The sequence below is a fragment of the Anolis sagrei genome, chromosome 2 (assembly GCF_037176765.1).
Source record: "Anolis sagrei isolate rAnoSag1 chromosome 2, rAnoSag1.mat, whole genome shotgun sequence".
NCBI classification, from domain to species: Eukaryota; Metazoa; Chordata; class Lepidosauria; order Squamata; family Dactyloidae; genus Anolis; species Anolis sagrei.
The window spans coordinates 198,614,163-198,633,376 of NC_090022.1; the positions used below are offsets into that span (position 1 = coordinate 198,614,163).

General features: G+C 42.8%; 1 protein-coding gene across 1 annotated transcript; it reads left to right on the forward strand.

The window, feature by feature from the left end:
- The first annotated feature begins 669 nt into the window (after positions 1-669).
- LOC132767516 (complement C1s subcomponent-like) lies at positions 670-17,865 on the forward strand. Its single transcript, XM_060762581.2, has 11 exons — positions 670-819; positions 1,929-2,133; positions 4,314-4,491; positions 6,095-6,220; positions 7,429-7,628; positions 8,130-8,283; positions 9,900-10,015; positions 11,830-11,908; positions 13,359-13,496; positions 15,364-15,438; positions 16,453-17,865. The coding sequence occupies exons 1-11, from the start codon at positions 800-802 to the stop codon at positions 17,232-17,234; spliced, it is 2,073 nt and encodes a 690-aa protein (XP_060618564.2). The 5' UTR covers positions 670-799; the 3' UTR covers positions 17,235-17,865.
- Positions 17,866-19,214: the final 1,349 nt, after the last annotated feature.

The following is a 19,214-nucleotide window of genomic DNA, read 5'->3' on the forward strand; positions in this document are numbered from 1 at the left end:
TGCCTTGATTAGACCACATCTGGAATATTGTGTCCCATTCTGGGCACCACAATTGAAGAGAGATGTTTACAAGCTGGAGGGCAACTAAAACGATCAAGGGTCTGGAGAACAAGCCCTGTGAGGAGTGGCTTAAAGAGCTGGGCATGTTTAGCCTGAAAAAGAGAAGGCTGAGAGGAGACGTAATAGCCATGTATAAATGTGAGAGGAAGTCATAGGGAGAAGGGAGGAAGCATGTTTTCTGCTGCCCTGGAGACTAGGATGCAGAACATTGGCTTCAAATTACAAGAAAGGAGATTCCACTTGAACATTAGGAAGAACTTCCTGACTGTGAGAGCTGTTCAGCAGTGGAACTCTCTTCCCTGGAGTGTGGTAGAGACTCCTTCTTTGGAGGCTTTTAAACAAAGGCTGGATGGCCATCTGTCAGGGGTGCTTTGAATTTTTCCTGCTTCTTGGCAGAATGATGTTGGACTGGACGGCCCATGACGTCTCTTCCAACTCTAGGATTCTATGATTCTACATCTTGCTCAATGTTTGGCCTTATGCCCAAGTTTTCTCTGCTGCTTTGTAGACACATGGGATTCATGATGGTACAGAATGCTGTTTGGAATTCATTTTCCTTCTTAAGTCCTAAAGTCTTTACTACCTTAGTTCTTTGTGAACAGAGAAGTAATCCCTTTTTTGTGTCTCCCAACCATGGCTATTTCAGAGGAAGACGGGAAAAAGAACAAATGACTCAGCAGTGTCTTGTGTTGGTTGAAATCTGAAGTTCGACCATTCTGGTTTTGAGAAAGAAGTTGAGATGGAGAGTATACAGATGTGGTAAGTTATTCAAGGCCATGATATAATTCAAGAGGGCAGGGGGAGGTGTTGCAAGCCAAAACACCCATCCCCTCCCTCAAAATTTGCCCATTTTAAAAACAAAAATGATTATTCTTAACAACAATCCCCCTCTGTCCCTGTTTAAATATGTTGTTAGATATCTCTCTCAGATATTTTCAGGTGCTCCTCAGTTGCTTGTCTCAAAAATTGAAACTTCCCTCTGTTCTTTCAGTTCTGAAGCATTCAGAAACAAGCTACAGGTATATTTTTGCACATCCTGAGTCATTAGCAGAATGGTTGGTACAGGCACGACTGGTGGGGATGAGGCACGACTGGTGGGGATGAGAGACAGGGCCTTCTCAGTGGTGACCCCTCATCTATGGAACTCCCTCTCCAATGGAATCAGATCACCCCCTCCTCTTCTGATCTTCAGGGGGAAAAAACTTAAGATGTCATTGGCAAATGTGATTGACAAATGGAACTACCTAGGACTATGTTTTGGATGGTGTGATTTTAGCTGATATTTTAATAATTCGTGTTTTAATTGTTGGTTTTACTTGTAATTGTTTATTGATATGTGTGTATGGCATCAAATTGTTGCTTGTTGTAAGGTCACCTTGAGTCCCCTCCGGAGTGAGAAAGACGGGATACAAATGTAATAAGTAAATAAATAAATACAGTTTAAGGATGAGAAACCAAGCTGTGAGATGGATCTCCATCACATGGAGGCTCTTGATGTAGGGAATCTGTAGGGCAGTGGGGCATGGGGTGAATCTGTCGCCCAGCACCCCACATCGCCCAGCGCCCCATATCGCCTGCATCTCCCGCTTCCCCATCACATGCCGGAAAGTGTATCTTTCCAGCTTGTTTCCGTGCTGCCCCCAGCATTTCCAATCTGGACACACGTAGTCTCCTGTGTTCAGAGTTCCTCACTGTAGAACACTTTGCTGCGGCAGCCGCCACACAACCTCGCCAGAAGTGAGATCCGATGGGCTCCGTGCTGACTGCATCAGGAAAATTTGCCAATGTGATGAGGTTGTAGACAATTCTAGCCTCTTGGAGCTGTGTGTAGAAGTGGCAAACAACTCAATTTTCTTTTCTTTCTCTAGGAGCTTCATCGTTTGGTCCTTCCTGGCTTGCACTGAAGCATCCTCCATGTATGGAGAGATCCTCTCTCCAAACTATCCTCAGGCATATCCCAACAATGCTTTAGAGTCCTGGGAAATAAGCGTTCCTCCAGGTTATGGCATTCACCTTTACTTCACCCACCTGGATATAGAGCCATCTCAAAACTGCGAGTATGATTTTGTGAAGGTAAAGGGCCATGTCCTTTCACTGGGTGGGTGGGGGGGGGGGCGCTTGGGGAAGGACAACTGAACAATGAGAATACTTGCTGGACAAAGATGTGTTATGCTGCTTATGAGCACCACGGAGAAACTAACAATTGTACTCCTCTGGTTATATTCAAAAGTCTCGATGTAGCTGACAAGTTAGTTTGTTTTTTAAATAAAGCTAAAAGTCAGTGGCTACATAGTTGGTTCCATTGTCTACTTTCATCTTGTTTTTGCTTGTGCTATGGATAATGATAATGATAGTAATCTTTATTTAAACTCCGCCACCATCTCCCCAAAAGGGACTTACATGAGGCCAAGCCCAATAATGCATTACGACAGAATAAAACCAAAAACACAAAAGAAACATCACAATAAAATAAATAAAACATAAGAATACAATAAAACAGGGCAAAAATACAATGAGAAATAAATCAGAAATAAATAATGAAGTACTTATTCATTTTTAAAAAAAAGGAAACAATGTCTAGCTATGACTCTTTATAAAAAATGACACTATAAAATATAAAGAAAAGCATTTGACATTTCAAAACTGTATAACATCAGTTGTAATGGGTTGCTGTGAGTTTTGCACTCAACATAATTATATGGCAGTGTAGGTGGTGAATGTGGATCCTTTGGAGATATTATCGGAGAGTGATGGCCGAAGGGGTCAGATATCTTCTGCAGCCAAGTAGTGAAACATTTTAAAGAAAAGTCAGGGAATGGATATAAAGGGTCCCACATTTCTGTAAGGTCCATTCCTGATGGCTGTAGTTTTCGTTTATGAAGTCAAATGAACAGGTAAGAAAGGAGATCTGACTCTGGGCTTCATCAGTGCTGAGGCCTTATAAATGGCCCAAGAGCCCCAAATGGTCGATCTCAAAGGAAGGCTGCCTATGTCTACCCTTCTTGACCATGCTCCCTTCCAAGTTAAAAGAGGCATTGAGATCACAGAACCATAGAATCATAGGGTTGGAAGAGACTTTGTGGGCCATCCAGTTCAACCCCCTGCCAAGAAGCAGGAAAATTGTATTCAAAGCACCCACGATGGATAGCCACCCAGACTCAGTTTAAAAGCCTCCAAAGAAGGAGCCTCCACCACACTCCGGGGCAGAGAGTTCCACTGCTGAACAGTTCTCACAGTTAGGAAGCTCTTCCTAATGTTCAGGTGGAATCTCCTTTCCTGTTGTTTGAAGCCATTGTTCTGTGTCCTAGTCTCCAGGGCAGCAGAAAACAAACTTGCTCCCTCCTCCCTATAACTTTCCTTCACATATTTATACATGGCCCTCATCATGTCTCCTCTCAGCCTTCTCTTCTGCAGGTTAAACGTGCCTAGCTTTTTAAGCCACTCCTCATAGGGTTTGTTCTCCAGACCCTTGATCATTTGAGTCGCCCTCCTCTGGACACATTTCAGCTTGTCAATATCTCCCTTCAATTGGGGTACCCAGAATTGGACACAGTGTGATTCCAGGTGTGGTCTGACCAAGGCAGAATAGAAGGGTAGCATGACTTCCCTGGATCTAGACACTATACTCCTATTTATGCAGGCCAAAATCCCATTGACTCTTTTAGCTGCTGCATCACATTGTTGGCTCATGTTTAAGTTGTTGTCCACGAGGACTCCCAAGATCTTTTTCACACGTACTGCTATGGAGCCATGGTTCTAAAATGCTTTTTAGAGCCCTATTTGTAAAACTGAGGTGGGATGATATGGAAAGAGTATTCTAGTTTGGATCTGGATTGAGTCATATGCACAGTAGATATGAGTAGTCTTGATTGTTTAAAGTCCATTGTTTCCAGAGGCCCAACTCAAAGTACAACTAATTTGGATCTATGTATTGTCAAAGGCTTTCATGGTTGGAATAACTGGGTTGTTGTAGGTTTTTCGGGCTATGTGGCCATGTTTCTAGAAGCATTCTCTCCTGACGTTTCACCTACATCTATGGCAAGCATCCTCAGAGGTTGTGAGGTCAGACCTCACAACCTCTGAGGATGCTTGCCATAGATACATATATCCTGAATATCCTACAACAATCCAATTTGGATCTAATTTCATGCATATGGAATTGTGTTGCTCCGGCCAGATATAATGCTAACAATCAATTATGACACATTTCAATTGCAGAGACCAAAGTCTGTTTGTCTTTCTGTCTCTTTCAGATCATGTCTGGTAGCCATGTTGAGGGCCAGCTTTGTGGTCACAAGACAAGACGCTCCCGTGGCTCTAATATCCTGGAGGAATTTCATATCCCCTACAATACCTTGACTATTACCTTTCAGTCTGATTTTTCCAATGAAGAAAGATTCACTGGGTTTGCTGCTTATTATACCGCAGTGGGTAAGCCCTTGGCTGACATTTCTTTGTTTTATAGGACACAATTCCTTCCAGGAGTACCCTAGGATGGAGAGGCTGCAGGGACACCATTTCAGTTTTCACTGAGCCGGGAAGGAAAGTTGTTTGCATGGTTCAAAAGTCCAACAGCCACCTGCAGACAAATTCAGCCTAATAAGAAGAGTTATGGATAAAAAATTTAATACTCCTGAATATAGCAAGGTGATCACCACAGGACAAAGCAATACCCTTACACACACACACACACACAAACACACACACAGCTGCAAGAGATGTATCTTGTTGGCACCTATGAGCTTTTTACTTCCAGTGTTTACCTAGGATGTGGGACTGGATATGATCAGAATTCTTAGTGTTCTTGAGGATTTGTCACATGTGACCTGAAATGCCCAGATGTATAAATGCAGAAAACCCCACAGTGTTCCTCGAATGATGCCCCTAGATGGCAAGGCAAGGCGTGGGGAAGGGACATATCATCACATCACATCACATGAAAACAGTGGATGTGGCTCTTAATGAGATGTGCTACATTATCACAGGATGTCTACGGCTTACACCACTGGAGAAATTATACTGTTTAGCTGGTATTGCACCACATGACATCTGTCAGGAAGTAGCAACCAATAATGAAAAGACCAAGGCAATGACAGCCCATTCCCTGTTCAGATATCAGCCAGCGCACTAATGTATTAAATCAAAAAGTAGCTTTCTAAGATCTACAGAGATATTTGCAGGAACACCTCAGCAAACAAGAGTCCAAAAGTGGCAGGCTAAAACCCAAAACCTTAATCCATGGCTGATACCGAATGAGAGACTCCCTCCTGGGCACACAGACGACTTGGTGACTTGGAAGGCACTGAACGGACTGTGGCACCACGAGATGCACAGCCAACCTTAAGAAATGGGGCTACAAAGTGGAGTCCACAACATGCAAGTGCGGAAAAGACCACCTACTACAAAGCAATCTGAGCCCTGCCACATGCACAATGGAGGACCTTCTTATAGCAACACCAGAGGCACTCCGAGTGGCCAGCGACTAGTCAAAGGGCATTTAATAGAATGCCAAATTTAAAACTTACTTTGTGCTTTTAAATGCATTACAACTATACCCTCAATTCACTTTTGACATGATAAATAAATAAATAAATAAATAATAAAAAATAATCCAAAGTTGAACCCATATCAAAAGGGACAGCCTAACTCATGCTCCCTTTCACTCAGAGAACAAATTGTGCAAAAAGTACATGAAGTGGAGTTGTTGAATGGCTTTATGTGTTCGTTTAAGATGAAGTGGATAAACTAACTGGAAGATACAAGAAGGAGTAGCAGGAGAGTGACCAAGGCTCTTAAGTAGGATAGGGCATAAGATTTGGAAGGAATCTGTGGTTTTTAATTTTGACAAAGTACAGCAATGCTCTTTCTCTCTGTGTGCTTTTGTCTCTGTCTGTCTATTTGTTACCTCGTGACAACAAGATAGCGTGAGTTTTGCCTTTGCCCCCAATGATGTACCTGCCCTGTCATTGGTGGGGATGGGCGGTTGCACCCCATCATCTTTTGTTATTTATTTCCCACTGTACATTTCTTTCAGATCTGAACGAGTGCACAGATTTTGTAGAAGAGCCCTGCAGTCATTACTGCAATAACTACATTGGTGGCTACTTTTGTTCTTGTCCAGCTGAATATTTCTTGCACGAGGATCAAAAGACATGTGGAGGTAAGAGATTCGTTCATATTTCCCCCGTAATAGCACTCTTTATGTTACTTGTTAATGTCCAAGCTGGGAAGAATTTTTCATTCCACTTTGGAAATGTGAAAATCTTTAGAAGCAGGGAGTTCTGGCTATTCAGAAGCAGGGATAGATTAAATTAGTTAAAACATTGTCTTGCACATTCTCAACCCATGTTCCTCTTTAAGCAAGGAAGAAGCTTAAAATTAGGATTGGAAAAATGTCCAGCTTTTCATGAAAAACTTTTGAAGAACTTGGTTCCTTCTAAACTGGCTTATTGGAAATGAGCAAGCGGTTCAGTCCTTCCTGCTTGGCTCTTTCTGTAAGTGGTTAAAGAGCCAAGAAACTTTGCTTTGGGTTGCTTAGCTAAGTCCAAATGAGCATCTTCGGCTTGTTCTTGTGACAGAAACATGAACCAGACTTTGGTCTTGGTTTATAATTCTGGTTTGGTTGGTGATTCTGGTCCAGATGCATTCTTCAGCAAACTAGAGATGGAGGCTTCCTGGTTTATTTAGCTGCCCTTGGTGGTAAAAGGACTCAGCAAATGCAATTGTATAGCATGACCCGGCACAGTTTTTCATTTTTAAAGAATTGTGGCTTATTTCAGAAGTGATTGACATGTGATTCAAATAGGTGTCTACAGATTTGGACTGGTGGATTTATTGCTTCCATTATAAAATCTTTTCAATTTAAGATTTAAAAATTTAAACACAGAAAATTTGATTTATTGGAAGCAAGCAAAGCCCACAAACCAAAAGAGAAGAAAACACTGATGATATTTTGAATGTTCAGGTAATGGGAAATAAATGGACATTATCAAGCTTAGATGTTTTACTTGCATATGTGTGCACGTGTGTGGACACACTCACTGGTAAAAATGGCTATTTGCTTTTTCGTTCATATCATTATCTCAAAATGTTGACGTTATCCTCCTGGGGTAAGAAGAGGATGTTGAACACAATGCTGTCTTTAAGGTCTTTCAGTAGTTCTCAACCTGTGGGTCCCCAGGTGTTTTGGCCTACAACTCCCAGAAATCCCAGCCAGTTTACCTGCAGTTAGGATTTCTGGGAGTTGAAGGCCAAAACATCTGGGGACCCACAGGTTGAGAATTGCTGGTTTAAGTAGTATCCTTACCAAGAAAATATCATCTGCTAACTTTGCTTCTGATTTTCTGGCTTTTCTCTTTCCTAAACTAGTGAACTGCTCTGGGAATGTGTTTACTGAATTATCTGGCGAAATCACCAGCCCCAACTACCCTAACGTATATCCGGAGAATTCGCACTGTGATTACCATGTGGCTTTGGAGCCAGGATATCGGGTAGTCCTGACCATCCGAAAGGAGGACTTCGATTTGGAGCCAGCTAGTTTGGAAGGAAAATGTTCTGATGACTTAAGAGTAGGTGATAGCAGAAAAAGATGAGGATACCTGACTCGTCCAATAATTGTTCTTGATTGTGTCTTGACTGTATGCTTCCAGTGGTTCCCAACCTTTTTTTGATCAGGGATCACTTTGACCAGGGTCCATTTTCCAACATTAGTACCAAAAAGGTTACACATCAGTTTTTAGTCAACTTTAGATTTAGTTTGGTTATTTGGAGTGCTTTGATTCAGAAAACTGCATTGGATATACCACATCAGCTCTAGTTTCTGATACAAAACATGTGCCATCCAGTAGTCGCCATTTGCTTGCCTACAGAAAACCATAGTTAATTATCTAGAGCTGATATGGTAGTGGTAATCTTTCGTGGGGAGTCAGCCTCTCCCCTCCTGACATTCCCGTTATCTTGGCACTATAAGAGGGTTTCACGTGGTTTCGAGGCAACAGTGTAGTTGTTGCACTCCGGAACAGGAATAATCCTCTACATTTGACTAATATTCTTATTAAATTTTTTTACAGATCTCAGCAGGAAATGAGCATTTTGGTCCTTATTGTGGCAGTATGTTCACCGGGCCTCCAGAAATCAAGACTAAAAGCAATATTGTTGACATCATCTTTCACACAGATAATGCTGTGCAAGGCAAAGGCTGGAAACTCCGCTACTTTGGGGACCGTAAGTAGATACCCCATAAGGAAAATATGTAGGCTAGTAAAATCAGCATTTAGTGAATGAGAAGGGGTTGTTAGTGAAACATGCATGAGTTTGCAAGTAGCAAAGATGGAACATGAATCAGGTGTCTAGGACAAAAGATGATACCTTTCAGATGTTGGGATGGAGTTGAGATTTGTCAGCGAAATTATGACTGTAAGTGTGCGTGTTGCTGGAATGAACTGTGGCAGAGAATAGTTAATGTTGCTATGCACATGGACACATTGTAAATAGGGACTGTGAGGTTAGAAGGCTGAAGATATTTTAATGGGTGGCTAGTACATACAATTGACATGTGTGTGTGTATTCATGCACACGAACGCATGCATGTATATGCATATATGTTTGCATGCAGTCAACTTTCCACATTCACTGGAATTAAGGGCATATTTAGTATCTTTAAAGGTTTCCTCTTGACATTAAGTCGAACTGCTAGGTTGGCAGGAGCTAGGGGTAACAGCAGAAGCTCCCCCTGCTCCCCCGATTTGAACCACCAACCTTTCGGTCAGCAAGTTCAGCAGCTCAGCGGTTTAATCCACTATGCCACTGGAGGCTCCTTAGTATCTTTAGCAGAGTGCAATACATCCAGCGATTGCTGTGGCCCAGTCTGTGTATATGTGTTTCTTGTGTATATATATTAGTGTATATGTGTATATATGTGGTTTTGTGCATGCGTTGTAATGTTTTTTTTTGTTTTTTGGCTTTTTAAGTCTCTTCTGCTGTGTTTTTCAGTGTTTCTATGAGTAATGGACATTTGTTGGCCTGATAGGTGTATTGTGTCCAAATTTGGTGTCAATTCATCCAGTGGTTTTTTACTTATGTTAATCCCACAAACAAACATTACATTTTTATTTATATAGACTAGTCGTCCCCTGCTACGCGTTGCTGTGGCCCACATGGGGGTTCTGTGTGGGAGGTTTGGCCCAATTCTATTGTGGGTAGGGTTCAGAATGGTCTGTGATAGTAGGTGAACTATAAATTCCAGCAACTACAACTCCCAAATGTCAAGATTCTATTTTCCCCAAACTCCACCAGTGTTCGCATTTGGGCATATTGAGTATTCGTGTAGAGTTTGGTCCAGATCCATCATTGTTTGAGTCCACAGTGATCTATGGATGTAGGTGAACTACAACTCTAAAACCAAAGGACACTGCCCACCAAACCCTTCCAGTATTTTCTGTTGGTCATGGGAGTTCTGTGTGCCAAGTTTGGTTCAATTCCATCATTGGTGGAGTTCAGAATGTTCTTTAATTGTTAAGAATGTTCTTAAATTCCAGCAACTACAATTCCCAAATGAAAAAAAACTAATTTTTTGAGTGAAGGACGTACATTGGGTTGTTAGGTGTCTTGTGTCCAAATTTGGTGTCAATTTGTCCAGTGGTTTTTGAGTTTTGTTAATCCCACAAACGAGCATTACATTTTTATTTATATAGATCCCTACATGTGTGTGTGTGTGTGTGTGTGTGTCTGTGTCTGTGTGTGTCTCTATATGGTGGAGGGATTATGAAAGTACATAAGTAGGAAACAAAGCTCCTTTAAAATTTGTATCATATTGTTGAAGAACTTTTCTTTGTTCAAAGCCATGCCCTGTCCGAAGACTGTTATTCCAAATTCTGTGATGGATCCCATAAGAGACGGCTATGTTTTTAAGGATTCCGTATTGGTAACTTGTATAGAAGGCCATGAGGTTGTGATGGTAAGTCCACACTCACCAAATGGAGCTGTCCGTAAAGCTTTCTAAGATTCCTATTGGCAGTGGGACATGGATGTAGTGCATCAAGCATGCAGGTGTGCTGAACACTCTTTCCCAACTGTACTGTGCCATGGTACCTGCACTTAGAGAAGGTTCATCAGTGTCTCCATCAGTGTCAGAAGCGGAGACTAGGCAGGTGTCTTGAGAGATGAAACAAAGAGTCCTTCCAGACAGACCCTATATTCCAAGATCTGCTCCCAGGTTTTCTGCTTTAAACTGGATTATATGAGTCCGCACTGCCAGATAATCTGGGAGAAACAGAAAACCTGGGATCGGATCCTGGGATATAGGACCTATCTGAAAGGGCCCTTAGTTAGCTGACAATCTGGCTGTCCAGTCTTTCAGCCAGCTGGAAACAGGCTGAGGATGGGTAGTAGGATACTTCACAGAATAAGAATTGGCCGAAGTGGGAGTTGGAGTGATACTCCCTCAATGACAAATTATCCAGACCGAGAGGCTTCATATTTGATGATAGTTTCACTTGTCTTCCTAGGCAAATGGATTATGGACTGTTTCAGTTTGCTAAGCCAACTGAAATATATCTCCTTCTGTAGGCTCCTTGCAAGGTTGGTTTTGCATTGGTAGTGGGGCATTAACTCTGAAAATATTAGATCATAGAATCATTGAGTTGGAAGAGACCTCATGGGCCATCCAGTCCAACCCCCTGCCAAGAAGCAGAACAAAGCACCCCCAACAGATAGCCAGCCAATCTCTGCTTAAAAGCCTGCATGGAAGGAACTTCCACTACACTTCGAGGCAGAGAGTTCCGCTACTGAACAGCTCTCACAGTTAGGAAGTTCTTCCTAATGTTCAGGTGGAATCTCCTTTCCTGTAGTTTGAAGCCATTGCTCCGAGTCCTAGTCTCCAAGGCAGCAGAAAACAAGCTTGCTCCCTCCTCCCTTTGACTTCCTCTCACATATTTATACGTGGCTATCATCATGTCTCCTCTCAGTCTTCTCTTCTGTAGGCTAAACACGCCCAGCTCTTTAAGCTGCTCTTCATAGGGCTTGTTCTCCAGACCCTTGATCATTTTAGTCACACATGGCAGCTTGTCAATATCTCTCTTCAATCGTGGTGCCCAGAATAGGACACAGTACTCCAGGTGTGGTCTAACCAAAACAGAACAGAGGGGTAGCATGACTTCCCTGGATCTAGACACTAGACTCCTATTTATGAAGGCCAAAATCCCATTGGCTTTTTTAGCTGCAGCATCCCATTGTTGGCTCATGTTTAACTTGTTGTCCACGAGGACTCCAAGATCTTTTTCAACGTACTGCTGTTGAGCCAGGAGTCCCCCATTCCGATGCTTTGCCTGATTCCTAATAGTCACTTTCCTGTTGTTTTCTGCAGCAGGTCATCTTAATGGTATAGTTAGCACAGAGGAATCATCATGCTGAGTGCCTGATAGTAAACATAAAAAGGGTTACAGTCCCATGCCCATAAGAAATTCAAGTCTCAGTATCACCAGTAAAGTATGTGACTGAAGGAAGGGGGAAGCATGTAAGAGAAATGGTAGGAAGAGGGCTGGCAGGGGACGCAAGGATCAAATATGAGGAAATCCAACAATGCGTTCTTAGCTATTCAGATGGTTGGAGACAAAGTTCCAAGAACTGTGTTTGGCTCAGAATTCCACCTCCTCATCCCCACCTACAAGAGCTGAATAATGCCCAAGATCACTCTGAGGGAAGGAGAAAGGAGGAGATGTGATTCCTTTCTCAAGTGAATTAAATCCAGTATCTCTGAATTGTTTTCTTCAGCCAAAAACCAACCTTGTGTCCTTCCGCTCACGCTGTGAAAGCAATGGCAAATGGAGCTACTCTGACCGCAGATGTGTCCGTAAGTGCTGCTTCTTGTAGTGGTAGAATTATGGCCCACCTGTGATTCCTAGGATGCTTTCAGGTTGTCTTGAGAATGCTATAACAGGGGAAAGAAATATTGGAATTGCATAACAGCTGATGCCTACTCATGCTTATGGGCCAGAAGGTGAGATTACCAAAATGAAGCGAGAGGTCACCAGAGGTAGAGCCAAGCTCACCCCATTTGCTAACTAACCTGCTTCCAGGTCTCAGAACACCTTGTATGCCTCCCAGTGATTAGCAATAGTTTTGTGGTTTAGAGGATGGTGCAACATCTATTGGATCAATAAGACCAATCCTTCTAGAGAGAAGGGGGACCTCTTTGTAGTTTTGGCTGTATGCTGAATAGGCAACCTACTTTTCAATTATACATGGAGTTTAGAATGCATTTTGCTTCTTTAGTAGTGTAAGCAGATGCAGTAGGAGCTTTAAGATAGCTTTCCTCTACATCAGTAGTTCTCAACCTGTGGGTCCCCAAATGTTTTGGCCTTCAACTCCCAGAAATCCTAACAGCTGGTAAACTGGCTGGGATTTCTGGGAGTTGTAGGCCTAAACACCTGGGAACCCATTGCCTTAGAAGGTTATATACAATTTATTATCAGATTTGAGATACAATTGTGAAATTATTTGCAAATAAACTTGATGAGATTATAATATGGTTTTGTGGCATATATTTCGATATCCAAGTGAGAAGTAGTGTTGTTGTTGTTTTTTGCTGCTGCTGCAGTTTCTGTACATTTTCAAGTCATTTCTAAACTATGGAAAGCCTGAAATGAACTTATCACAGGGTTATTTTGGCAAGATTTATTCAGAAGAGATTCACCATCATCTTTCTCTGAGGCACAGAGAGAATGACTCACCCAAGGTCACCCCATGGGTTAAATCGCATTCTGCAGCTTTCATAGACCTACCAAAACACCCGGGGAACCACAGGTTGAGAACCACTGATCTACATGTAGAGTTTTCCTCATTAGTGTGAGTCTGTTACTACCTCCTTTGTGGTGGACATAGAGTAGCGGTTCTCAACCTGTGGGTCCCTAGGTATTTTACAACTCCCAGAAATCCCAGCCAGTTTACCAGCTGTTGGGATTTCTGGGAACTGAAGGCCAAAACATCTGGGGACCCACTGGTTGAAAACCACTGCTGTCAAGCAAGAATATTTCCCACAACGATCAGGCCATCTTGAATGCTGCTCCTTAATACAATAAAAGTTTTTATGACTTGATACAGACAGGTTTCTTTGTGAAAGGAATGAATGTTGTTCTAGACTTAGACGTGGAAAGGGACTGAACAGTGGACTAGAAGATTGTGTAAACAATGCAACACATCTAGGAAGAAACAATTGAAAGGCTCTGGTTGAATGACGATTGAATAAGAGACAGATAGAGGACATTACATTAACCCACATCTATTCTACTTTGTCCTTGCAGCTGTAGATTGTGGTGTGCCTGATCATCTTGAAAATGGAGCTGTCATTTTCCTAACAGAATCTGAGGATACTCATTACCAAGCCACTATCCGCTATGTATGCCGTGAGCCCTACTATACACTAAAGAGCAATGGAAATGGTGTGTCCCGTCTTTTTCAATTGATCTTCCAGTGACTTTCTTGGGCAGAATTAGGGATAGGAATATTGTTATGTTTTCAATTTGTACATCATTCCAATATTCTTCTGATAGCAGTTTCACTCATGTTGCTTCCATTACAGAAAAGAGACCTTTGGGTTTGTTTACAAAACATGGCATATTCACAGCATGGCATATTCGGCATCTGGTGGCAGCACTAATGCTTTTTACGCAATCATATTTCGGGACAGAGGAAGTGCTTTCCTGGATTAAACCTAAGGGTGCTTCCAAACAGTCTCATAATCCAGAACAAATAAGTGGGACAAAAAATAGTGGTACATGACAGCAAGTCCAATAATCATGGAGCTTTCGGTCCCAATAAATGCTCCCCTGGGGTCCTGACACATTTGTTTGTAGTGGATTTTAGAAATCTGCAAGATAGATGGCGGACAACTGCCAGAAGTTTACTTTTTAAAAATTGACTCTCCGAGATGTGCTGGACCTCATAAATGCTGATGTGGATATATGGATGTGCACACAAACAGATTTCTTGTTATTATCTCCCCTCACCCTCCTGCTGCCTTTATGTTTGCCTTCTTGAACCCCATTTCCCTTTGGGGTCACATGCCTGCCATGCTGGTGCCCACTGTGTAAATTCAAGCTCTGTTTGATTTCATAAACTTGAGAACAAAAGAATGGTTACAGAAAGTTACCATGGGAAGTGCTCTCCAATTGTGCTTCCATTTAGCCACCTGTGTGTCCAATTGTTTACAGCCCTCATAAGCCGTTTGGGATTTTATAATGCACACATGCATTGGAAAAGTCCACACCAGTGTATAGGAATGAAGTTACATGTTTCCCTTTACTACAGGGATATAAGGTCATGTGAATACAGTGTTCTCTTGCTCATTTGCGTTTCGCTTACAGCGGACTCGCTGTTTTGCAGTTTTCCCTGCGTAGCCCTCCTCCTCCTCGCCTTCCCTCTCTCAGTCTCTCTCACTCACTTTGCTTTCTCTTTCCTCTCCTCTTTCCCCTCCCTTCCTCCCTCCCTCAGGTTCTCATGCCACCCTCCCCTGGCAAGGAGGACACTTTCACCTGCTCAGCCCTCCTCCTCCTCGCCTTCTCTCCCTCCCTTTTTTGCTTTCCTTCCTTCGCAGCTTTCCCTCCTGAGGCTGTGGGAGAAAGAAAAGGAGAAGGAAGAAGAAGATTGTGGGACTGGGGAGGAAGGGGAGGGAGCCGCCGGAGCCGCAGCCCCAGGCCAGGTGGGGGCAAAAAGGTCTGGAGCAATGAGCTGGCCAGGCTGCACTGGCCCACCACCAAAGGAGACCTGGCTGAAGTGCAGTAGCTCCTGCAGAAGCAGCATGACCCGAGTGAGAGGGACAAAAGGAGGGAAAGTGGCGGAGGAAGGAATTGTCCCTCTTGTTCAGGTCACTGCCAGAGGAGACCTGGCTGAAGTGCGGCAGCTCCTGCAGAAGCAGCACAACCTGAGGCAAAGTGTCCCTTTTGCCAGGGGAGGGTGGCATGGGCGCCGGAGGGAAAGAGGGAAAAGAGGAGAGGAAAGGGAAGACAAAGTGAGGGAGAGGGGAGGGAGCGTCCCTACTTTGTGGTATTTCACTTATTGCGGGTGGTTCTGGAATGCAACACTCACGATGAGTGAGGGAACACTGTATGTGCATTTTTTGAGCAAAATTGGATTTTAAGTGTTTTTCAGCCGTTAATGTAATCCAGCACACATTTTCAGCAAACATCATTTAGCCACGCACCTCCTTTATATTGGTTTCTTCCACATTTTAAGGCCTGTGTAGAAAGGCCCTAAGACTGACTCTAAAGAAACATCAAGACTCATTGCTGTATTTCTTTCTTTCTAAAGGAATCTATCAGTGTTCAGCCAGTGGGAAATGGGTAGATGAAGAAGAGAATGCAGAGCTTCCAGTGTGCATCCCAGGTACAATGTCTCATTTTGCAACTCATTGGAAGGGACCACTGTAGCCTTTGCAGTGTTAAGGGTGAGAGTTCCAGACCAGAAAAAGTGGGAACACAGTGGCAGAAATTCAAAGCAATGTAAATATCTTATGCCTTCAGATTTTGCAGTCTATCTCTTTCTGATAAGATAGGAAATCCAAGGGCAACAGTATAAATAATGATCACAGTACCTATCTACTACTATAACTCTGTTATCCCTATCAATGTTTAGATGTGAGACTTTACTCATTGGCTGAGCACACTCAAGAGTCAAGCCTGGATTATCTGTCTCTGAACTATTGGTCAGAAAAATAGTTCTATGCTCTGCCCCATGATTCTGCTCCTACAAGTGCTGGAAGTTTGCTTTATTTTAAACAAGAGCTTGGCATCTGGGCCAATGATGTGTCCAGGTGTCCGATGGGCAGAGTGTCATATTCACTGCATAATTTAATAATTTTTGGATGGGATTTTAGCCAGTTCTGAAATTAATGAAAGAACTGTCCCATTGATCATTCTGATATCTACCACTCCGTCATATATTTAAAAACTATTTCTTACATTGTTACACTATAACTTTCTCCTATCTTGTGCCTTCCAAGTGTCTGAGAACCCAGCACTGGCCATACTAGGAGGGGATGGGAATTGTAATCTGCTACATATTGAAGGGCACGTGGTTGTTGAACTTGCCTATACTCTAATGAAGGGACAGGGTCTTAGGGAAGTTAAACGTTCAATTTTCAATAGCACACAAGCAATATTAAAAGTGACAAAAAAAGGAATCAAAGAGATGTTGGGAAGAGCATATGTGAGCACACGCACGCACACACACACATCCATTTGTGACCAGACACTGGTCCAAAATGAGACACTGTCCTAAACTTGGGCCTAGCTATGAAACTATTGCAGAGCACACCTTACATATAAATATTTAAATGTCACTATAAATTGTTGGATCTTGTCTCAGTATAAGTTCTTTTTTCTTGCTTTCTTTCTGTAGTCTGTGGAATTTCCCATACACCCATTGAAGAAACAGGGCGGATTTTTGGAGGTGTATTTGCTAAATCAGGAAACTTCCCTTGGCAGATTTATTTTTACAGTTCACAAGGTGGAGGAGCTCTCATTTCAGACCGCTGGATAGTTACAGCAGCCCATGTGCTGGATGGAGACCTAAACCCAACTATCTATGCTGGCCTGCTCTTAGTTGGCCCCAATGCATTGAGGGAAGCTAGCCCACTAGATGTGGATGATGTGTTCATTCATCCCAACTGGACAACTGCAACAGAACCCCGGACTAACTTTGATAATGACATTGCTCTGCTGAGACTGAAGAAACCCGTGACACTAGGCCCCACCATCTCTCCAGTCTGCCTTCCTGGCACATCTTCTGACTACGATCCTCAGATTGGGACTCTAGGGTTTGTAGCTGGTTGGGGCAGGACTGAAAGACAAAGAAAATCCATGAAACTGAAGGCAGCCAAGGTCCCAGTGCAAGAGATGGAGGTGTGCAGAAGAGTGAAGCCGGATCCCCCCGCAGATACGTTGACCTACGTCTTCACAGATAATATGATTTGTGCTGGGGATGGCCAGCAGGACAGCTGTCAAGGGGACAGTGGTGGGGCATATGTCATCAGAGATCCCCATAATGAGACACGTTACTATGTTGCCGGCCTAGTTTCTTGGGGGCCAAAATGTGGCACTTATGGTCTTTACACAAAGGTGGCAAACTATGTGGATTGGATTGTAGAGACCATGAACCAAAAAAGAGAACCAGAAGACTAGTTGCATCTAAATCCAGGACCCAGCTTGTTTCCCAGACACCAACTGACTGTTTTGATTTGTTCATTCTTAAGGGCTAGTGCACTAAAGCGATGTTGGGAGCTAACGTTTATATGACAGCAAACTGCTTCACACATTGCATGTTTTCTTATCTTTTTCTGAAAAGCAAAATAGCAACAGTTCTGAGTGCTTTATTATTACTGATGGGTGACGTCAATGGTGAGAGAAGCTGTTTTTCACTGTCATCTAGATGGGGCATGCTCAAAATACATTGCCTTCTATTTCAGTGGGTTGTGAGTTTGATTGTTTTTCCTGAAGTGAGGTTTTGGATTTGCATTAGTGCCTCTTGAAGTTCCAGAGAAGCCTTGCAATCCTTGCTTACTGCCCCTGAAGTGCCACAGGAACAAAATTGTATGCTTTGTGTCCATCACAGACAAGGAGCACTTCCTTGTCTCTGATGATGATATCCTTAACATACCCTTGAAATAATCCCTTGTCACTGTCAGAGAAACCTGCCTGGCTATATATACTTACATGCTTAAAAGCAATTCAGAAAGGAAAATTGTTTTCAGTCATTCACTATTCTTGTAAGACATATTTTGTACAATTGTATTAAAAATCATTAAATGCAGAACCACAGGCGTTGTCTTGTTTTTAGCTGAAAGATGGATTGAGGAGACCCTTGATGTTTTCTTGTTTATTGATCTGTGATCTTGTTTATTGATCTGTTTATTGATGGGTAAAAGTAAATGTTTCCCCTTGACATTAAGTCTAGTTGTTTCGACTCTGAGGGGTGGTGCTCATCTCCATTTCAAAGCCGAAGAGCAGTATTCAATCTCAGAATTGTAAAGTGCTTGATAGAGAGTCTAAAGATCCTCATATGTATTATTGGAGAATCTAAACATGGTTGAAGGCTTGTCGAAAAAGCCATGCCTTTAATTGTGTGTGGAAGGTTTGGAGGATGGGAGCTAGCCTGATGCATTTGGAGATTCACCTTATTTCCCTTAGTTCATTTGGGGATTATGGATACTACGAGTGTCAGGAGCCTCAGGCTATTTCCAAATCACACCTTTCCCTTGTTTTTTTTTTTAAATGCACTCTCATCCGAAAGAGGGGAACACTGACACCATTGGCTTTGACATTGTTTTCCTGCTGGCAACATGCTCTGATCCCAGCAACTCTCATTTCCCGACAGGTCCTCATTGTTGGCTGCCTTGCCGACATGAGATGCCAAGGCAGCGGTGGGAGAGTGGAATATTTTTTCTTGTTGAGACTTCGCAACCAGTGCTGACACCTTCATTTTCTGCTCTCCTTCTTTATCTGTCTTCTGCCTGTTCTTCTCCTGGGTGCTGTCTAAGACTTTCCTGGTGCTCTCTGAGTAAGTGACTGCTAAATGACACTCTCTCCACAAAACAAAGCCCAAACTTCCAATGTTTCTTTCCCCCCACTGGGTCGATACTGTTGCCTCTCCTGGTTGTTTGCTGTCTTTCTTTTCTGTGTCTTTAGCTGGCAAACCTTGCTTTTGGCATGCCCTCTTCACTTCTTCTTTTATTATCTCTATCTGCCCAGTGAGGACCACCTAGCACATAAGGTGTCGGATTTATCCTGGGAGAACATCCATTCCAGAAAATCTGCTCTCAATCCATTTTTAAAAGCTTGGATTTTAAAAGTTTCATTCTAGCCTGAAACATGGGAGGCCGATTTCTGGAACTCTTGGACATACTCTGAAATGGATAGGGATCCTTGCTTAAGCTTCATCAGTTTAGCTTGAGCCTTATCCCTGCAGAAAAGCTCCTTGAAGCAGGCCATAATGCCAGCACAAAAGCATCCAAATTGTGCAGTTCTGGAGCCTCCATATGATACAAGGTGAGCACCCAGCCCAAGGCTGGCAAATATTTATTTATTTATTTATTTATTTATTTATTTATTTATTTGACACATTTATATTCCGCCCTTCTCACTCCGCAAGGGACTCAGGGCGGA

What these genes read in the sequence shown, in the direction of transcription:
- LOC132767516 (XM_060762581.2), top strand. Translation starts at nt 800, where the DNA reads ATGGAGAGTATACAGATGTG. An exon ending in AAGGCCATGAGGTTGTGATG is followed by an intron (nt 10,016 to 11,829) that starts GTAAGTCCACAC and finishes TGTTTTCTTCAG; the next exon opens with CCAAAAACCAACCTTGTGTC. An exon ending in GCTTCCAGTGTGCATCCCAG is followed by an intron (nt 15,439 to 16,452) that starts GTACAATGTCTC and finishes TTCTTTCTGTAG; the next exon opens with TCTGTGGAATTTCCCATACA.